General features: G+C 41.6%; 1 protein-coding gene and 1 long non-coding RNA gene across 2 annotated transcripts in view; one reads left to right on the forward strand and one right to left on the reverse strand.

Moving 5' to 3' along the window:
- FUNDC1 (FUN14 domain containing 1) overlaps window positions 1-2,797 on the reverse strand; it is a 28,237-nt gene extending 25,440 nt beyond the window's left edge. Inside the window, exons 1-2 of the mRNA XM_069065746.1 lie at window positions 2,542-2,797; window positions 1,031-1,187 (exon numbers count right to left, since the gene is read on the reverse strand). Coding sequence (XP_068921847.1) covers window positions 1,031-1,187; window positions 2,542-2,569 — 185 coding nt within the window. The 5' untranslated portion in view covers window positions 2,570-2,797. The remainder of the gene's footprint in view (window positions 1-1,030; window positions 1,188-2,541) is intronic.
- LOC138144444 (uncharacterized) overlaps window positions 2,204-7,549 on the forward strand; it is an 18,842-nt gene continuing 13,496 nt past the window's right edge. Inside the window, exon 1 of the long non-coding RNA XR_011163956.1 lies at window positions 2,204-2,288. This is a non-coding gene — a long non-coding RNA (uncharacterized lncRNA). The remainder of the gene's footprint in view (window positions 2,289-7,549) is intronic.

Consider the following 7,549-nt stretch of genomic DNA (forward strand, 5'->3'; position numbering starts at 1 on the left):
AACCAAGTGTCCCTGAGTGCAAGAAGATGGAAGGACTGTGCCAGAAGAGATCTATGAAAAGAAGTTTTGTTAATGAAAATGGCACTTCCTCAGGACCCAATGGAAAGAGAAGAAAGAACAGACAGGGACTTGGGAGAAGAGCTGAGGTGCAATGTTAACAGAAGGGAAGAGGGATTTCAACAAGCACAAGGCCATCTTAACCACAAGAATTAGAAAGGGAGATGAGAATTTGCAAGCCAAAGGGTGGAGATATGGTACCTTTTGGCTGGGGGTCCCACCTCAAAGGTCCCTTGATTGGGAAGAAGGGAAGGAAACATCAGTTACCTCTATCTCAAACTTGGGGGGGAGGGGAAGAAAGAAAGGCCAAAGCATCTTAACATGGGCAAAAAGTTAAGACAGTATCTGAGAATATGAGATTGATTATAATTTTTCTAAGACGTAATTAGTAGAAAACACAGTAAGTTTAGCAGTACTAGTGAAGGGATCCCCTGATTACTTCCACTATTCACTTTAAAGTCCAAACTAAACTATTGTAAATCAAAAGACCCATAATATTGGTTGTAGATTAAAATATTGTAATATTTGTAATATTAGGGGTGGCTAGGTGGTGGGCTAAGTGGTGCCCTACTTTCCCCCCTCCAAAAAGCAAAAAAAAAAAAAGGCAATTAAAAAAATTACAATTATTAGTATGGCTAATGTGTCTGTTTATTTCCATTTGCATACACCTTACTTTATTGAAAAGGAAGCTCTTTAAGAATTAACTATTTTTTGGTCCTGACTTGTGATTTCATCTGTCAGCAAACTCCTTCTAAAAATCTAGATCAGAAAATACAAAAAATATTCTGCAATTACAGCCCCAAACCATTTGCCTGGAGGCATCCCTGGTCACACAGACATTCCATTTTAGAAACAGGTCTTAAAATTCAAGTCTCTATGGGGCGTTCAGCCAAGTTCTCTCTCTTAGTTAAGTATAAACAAGTCTTAATGAGTCAATGACATCCTACAAAATTAAAAAATGTTATATTCTCACCATCCAGTAACTCCACCCATTACAATCTGAGTAGCTACAGAATATTTCTCTACAATAGGTCCAGAGCTGTGGCCAAATACACGGTTCCACCAGTGATGTCTTCTTGCATATTCTGTTAAATCCAGTACTTCATAAGAGTCATCATCACTGTCATGTTCTTTCAGAGAGAAAAAAAGGAAAACACAGGCATTAAATTCAGTCAAAAGCCAGGAAAAATTCCTTACATAGTTTTCTTTTTAAAAGTATCACTATTTCTAGTAGAATGGTTTCTCTGAGAAGTCTTAAATTTTTTTTTATATCTAATTTCAGATGCCAGAGATCCAGCTCTCTCTATATGTCTGTATCTACATATAAAGATATACATCAGTGTTTGTATAAAATTTTGAGTACCTACTGCAAAAAAGCGATAGCATATTTCATTTACCTACCACAAAGACTTACTGAAATACTAGGTGAAAACTGGAGAAAGTTAAACTGGATGGGGCAAGTTAAGTGGTCATCATCCTTAATCAGTATGTCTATGGAAGTAGTGCCTATACAAGGCATTCGTTAGTTGATGGCAGGCCTTACAGTAAGACAGGTGAAATTGGTAAGGGGGGGGATAAGATACCCGTTTTTGGCAAAATGGGATTTTTTTTTCAAACGATTAAAGGAATCCAGAGTCCCCAGAAGCAGAGAAATTAAGATAAAAGGTGGTGTGAGGGGTCGAAATACATACGAGCAGTTCTCTAGGGATATCAATATTGTTTATTTGGAACTTAAACTGAGAGAGAGAAAAGGTGTTTGCTTCTTTGGAGGAAAGGGAGAAAGGGTTGGTGAAACAAATACAGGTCTCAGAGCAGTTAAAACTGAATTAAGACTTTTGGGACACCCTGTGTAGAGGAGGATAGGCCTTTGTGTCTAAAAAACGGAACACCTGGCTCGTGTCGGGGAGGAGGGAATAGGGTACAAGGAAGCAATGGGGGAGGCGCCAGAGGGAAGGAGAGACGGGGGTGTGGGGGAGGGGAGCTCTGTGACCAGGAAGGCACCCCAAAAGGAATCAAGGGGGAAACAGAACATACAAGTTGGGGGTTAGTGGGGTGCCGAGGTTACGTCTGCAGGGAAAGATGGCAGGAGGGGGAGGGGCCAGCGGGAGGCCCTGGGGAAGGGGGATTCCAGGGAACAAAAAAGGGGGTGCTTAGGTAGTTTTGCGGGGGCGGGAAGAATGTGAAGCTGAGTGTTTGGTGAAGGGGCAGAGGGTCCATGGCCTCAGGGCCAGGTAGGAGGCAATGGGGGAAAGGGAAGTCGTGTGTCTAGTGGGGAGGGGAAGTAGAAGGATCTCGGTGGTGGGCAAGGGGTCGTGTCTGGAAATAGCTGGGCACGCAGTGCTGTGGGGGCGGGGGAGGGGGTGACAAGCCCCGTCCTGGGTCCGAAGGAAGGGATTGGGAGGGGGTGGGGGGGTTGAATATGGAAGGAGCATAACCGCAGTTATGTTTCGATAGCCGTCTTGGGGGCCCCTTGGGGCCGCTCACCTGTGGGACGGGGGTTCCTGGTCGCCATGATCCTGCCGGCGGCCTGTGGTCAAAAAGACCCCCACCCCACGCCCGTACAAACCCCCTCAGAGAGCAGCTCGCCCCACCACTCTAGGGGCCGCTCTACCCTGGGAGCGAGAGAAGTCCGAACTCTATGGTTGTCTGCCGCCTTATCCAGCCCTTCTTTCTTCTCCCTGACCCCTTCCCCGCCCCCGGCATAAGGCTTCCTGCGCAAGCGTAAAACTGTGGGGGGCTTGAGGGAGCCCAGCTAAGTGCCGCATCCGTCCTCGGCCCCGGAGGCTTGTGGGAATTGTAGTCTTGGTGACCCAAGCATGTGAGGATGCAGGACTGCGCTTCCGCTCGGTACCTGCGGTCCCCTTCCGCCTCCCCACTTCCCGCTATCATTCCGGTGGCCCAGGAGGCACTTCTGAAAGGAAGTGGCCAGATGTTCGGGACATTTCAGTTCAATTTCATCCGTATTTATTAAGCTGGGGATACAAAAAGAGGCAAAATACAGCCCCTGCCCTCGAGGAGTTCAAAATAGGACTGGGGAGACCACACACAAACATAAACACATAAACACAAACTTGGATGATTCTATCATCTTTTTTTTTCTTTGTTCCTCTCCGGCCCGCCTCAATCTCTTCAGATATTGACGAAATTTCCCTACAAGAGGAGCCCAGAGAAACCTCCACCAAATCCCTGGATTGGATCATTGGAAAGATCTGTGTATTCCCTCCACCCTCAGACACTAATATCCTCTCCCCACCCCATCCTCAAATAAACATAGATATCTTTAGAAGATATTTGTTTATGCCTTCTCTGAAAGCCTACCTAGCTCTTCCTAACAAAATAGAGATGTTACCTCTATCCTTTTGATTTAAAAGAAAGAGTAAGTGGAGTGGGAGTGGTAATAAAACAGATAGAAAGAAGTAAAACAAATTGCAGCAGAGAGCATTGAGAAGATGGGAAGAATGAGGTTGACTACCTCACTCAGTTGCCTCACGGGATTATGTCTATTAAGAGGGCGAAATGGCAGTGGGATTTGTTTCCCAACCCCCAGCTGTATAACAAGTTGTTAAATTGTAAATAAAAAAAAAAAAATGAGGCCCCACCTGGAGATCCCTTTATGAGGTGCAAACAAATTCCCAGTCTGAATTTGAAAAGGAGCCTGGCCATTGGCTGAGAAATAATTGGCCACACCCCTAGGCCTTTAAAACAGCCAGGCCTGGAATTTCTGGAGCACTATAGTGGATATAATTTTGAGAGTTGATACTCCACATAATTTTAAGACTTGACCCCTAGATTCGAGAGAAATCTAGTTTGTGGACATGCTTTTAGAGTTGACCCCTGATTCAAAGACAGGCAAAAAAAATGAGAACTTTGAGAAGTTGGACCTGGGAGGTCAGTTGAACTCAAAAACAAAAGACCCAGGATTCCACACTAAAAGAAAGAATATTCAGGGTCCGTAATATTTGGAAACCTACAGTTTACCTTGGCCATACGTGTACTTCACTATAATTATGCTTTTATAAGTGTGTGCCCACTGTACCCACAAAATACTATGTTTATTTGGAGGAAAAGTAAGTCCAAGGTTAACACATGGAAAATTATAGCTAGCTATTATATCATTTGGTGAAGCTGTTTCTTTGAGCCAGTTGATAGTTTATGAGAAGCACACTAGATGGTGGGGAATGAGCCATATTGTTAAGAGTGTTACTTAGAGTACCCTATGTCCTCAACCTGCAAATTAGTGAATGAAAAATGAGGAATGGTGTTGATATGATCACCAAGCCAACCAAACAAGTTCAAGGAGAATCTCACTCTGAAAAATGTTTGGAAGTCCTATTACAATAGCAACTCAACTGTACATTTAAGCAAAACAGTATTCACTAAAGGAAAAAGATAGCTAAATCTTTGTTTGCTGTTACAGATTAATTTTACCTCAGATCAATATTCTGCCTCTGCTTTGCTGAACTTTGCTTTTAAAATTCTGAGCTATCAATGCCAAGATATTTGTGCTACTAAAATCTTAACCCACCTTCCTGAAGAAAGCAAATCTAAGATTGTTTGGAGATGGCATTCATTTTAAACCCAAAAAGCAAAGTACTGTGTCAGTTTGGAGATAGAAATGTAAGTTCAAGTTTGTATGTGTGGAAAGAGGGATGCTATGCGTGGTAAGGTTATGCGTGGAATAGACAGGGAATTCAGACCTATTGTGTTCTTAAAATTCTCAGAAATAGATGAAACTAATTTTTTTCTCACTCTATTCAGTGTTTTTAATTTTTTGATGAATTTGCTTGTATTTATAATAAAAATGATGGATATGTGTGGCTATAAAGTAGGCTAGCAGGAACTGGTATAGTATATAGTATATATATTTATACTATGTACAGTATAGTACATAAAACTATGTAAAAATGAAAATGGGTTGCCCCATAAAGGAGAGCCTGCTATCCTTAGAAATTTTCAAGAAGAGATTGAATATGTTAAGTCCCTTACCCAGATGCCCCATGGGATTGTATAGAATGAAGAAGTGTATAGATTACAAAGCCAGGTTCCAGGAGAAAAGATCACCATACAAAATGGTAAAACCATATATGTTAATTTTTCCTATCTGGATTTTAACAAGCTACTTTTGTTGAGCCTAAAGCAGGGAGACAAAAGATCCCCGAGAATAAAATTTGAAAGTGGATTTTATTACCTCGGGACTGCCAGGGTCACATACCCAGATTAGACAGTGAGTTGGCGCAGATAGTGTGCCGGTTTTTAAAGTGAGTCAGGTTATGTAAGCTGAGACTTCGAGCGGTGATTTGACATTGTATTTTTGAATTTCCCTCAGGAGCGAAGTTTACCCTAGGCTGAGGGACAGGGAACCTAAAATGGGTGGAGATGGGGAATGTCTGGTGGGGAGGGCAGGGGACGGGGAAGAATGGAGAAATATCCGGCAAAGGGGAGAATGGAGAAATATGGGGGGGGGGGGGGGGGGGGGGGAGGGGGATGCTAGGGGAGAATGGAGAAATTTACTTTAGGCTGAAATTCCCGCTGGGGGAGGGAAGGGTGGAGTTGTGCTCAAACAACCTTCCTATACATTTGGTAATAATACAATAATAGAGGGCATTTTTATTGTGGATTAAAGTATGTATACAAAGGATTTCTAAATACCTTTTGCTTTTGATCCTCACAATAACCCTACAAAAATAAAAAAATATATATTTTTTTAATAATAAAAACAACCTACAAGGGTTATGGCTTGGCTACATAGCTTAGAAACTGAGTGAAATCCAGGTCTTTGTGACTCCAAGACCAGTTCCCTACACTATGCCATGAAATGAACTAGATTATCCTGTTTAACTTGGAAATTTTACAATGATATATTCATTAACTAATCAGTTTACTATATGTCAGCTTTCTGTAAGGGTCATGTTTCTTTCAGACCAGCAAATTTGAATTTACAAGACCATTTCAGATATGAGTGAATTAGTCCACTACTTGTAGGAAAGGATTTTCTCCAGTCACTCATTTTTACAGAGCAATAGAAGAATGTTAGAACTTTAAGAGATATTTGGTAATTATTGCAAAGGGCCATTAGTGACCGACGTTGCTGAGATGAAGATTTGGGAAATGTACTATTGATTGTCACTCTAAATTGGGGTGAGGTCTCTTAGCACTGAGGGAGCCCAACCCTAAACAAGAATTGTCAAGGGAGTAGAAAAGAAGAAACTTCTTCCAATCTAGGCTACCTTGTACAAGTAAATATCCTCAGTTGAGTGTTGTGACTGACTTAAACTGGAAGTGGTAGAGGTTATAATTACCCATCAGGAAACAAGTTCAGGGAATCTAAGAGATTCTGTGCTGTCCGAGGAGCAAACTGACTAACCTAGTAGTCAAAACAACCCATCCAGCAGAGGCCAAGGTCTGTAATGAACTTGTTGAAGAATCTACCAAGAGATTTCCTGCTATTCTGGAGAGAGAAGACATCAAGACCCTACAATTCCAGAGTTGTGAATTGTTTGGGCCATATGTGTTCCCTTCATATGTATCCTCACTAACAATTATTTTGTTTACAACCACTCTTCCTCATGACTGTGTGTTTGTGAGAACATATGCCCTAGACTGAGGAGGAGGAAAGGGCATATATTTTGGTAGAAGTTTCTTGGGCAAGCCAATCTGTGAATGCAAGTCTGGAGAAGGGAGGAATTGGAAAAGTATATGGAGGTGTTAAATCTCAATGAACCTACAGTGTTTCTAGGGGGGACACAAGGAAACCATGACTAACTGGAATTCAGCCCTTCCGTTCAAAGACATCTAATCAGAAAGTGCTAGACTCCTCCACTGCCCCCCAAAATCCCCCAGATATACACAGGTAAACCTGTAAGATCTGTGTATCTTCAGATTGGATTGTAAACATCTACCCCAAAACATATTTTGAGGATTTTTTACTTCCAGTGAGTCTAGAAGTCATATTCCCATTGGGGGATATACATTTACATTTGCTAAATTGAGAGGAAGGAGCTTCCCAAATGAGGTGGACTATGGCAGTAAAACCTTGTATTATACTACACATCACATGAAAGGTTAAGAAACTTGTCCGAGAGAAAGAAATAAACTTCAAAGGCCTGGGAGCTCACCTGATTTAAAAGCCATTGAAAACCTATGTACTATTTCATCAGACTTTGAAAAACTATAATGTTCGTGTTTGTCATAGGTATATGCTTAATATCCAATGTGATAAAAAGATGTTTCAATGTAAATAACAAATGTGTCAGAAGTTTCATGTTGAATCATGTAAACGAGAATGCAGCAAAATAAGGACATGTTAGGGGCGGCCAGGTAGCACAATGAGTAAGAGCACCAGCCCCAGAGTTGGGATAACCTGGGATCGAATACAGGCTCAGATACTTAGCACCACACCCAGAAATAACTGGCTGTGTAGCCCTGAGCAAGTTACTTAACCCCAATTGCTTTAAAAAAAAATATATATATATATATATATATATATATATAT

This window comes from Petaurus breviceps, unplaced genomic scaffold (assembly GCF_028583685.1).
Source record: "Petaurus breviceps papuanus isolate PSGF00001 unplaced genomic scaffold, PetGlider_PUasm1.0 90700, whole genome shotgun sequence".
NCBI lineage: Eukaryota > Metazoa > Chordata > Mammalia > Diprotodontia > Petauridae > Petaurus > Petaurus breviceps.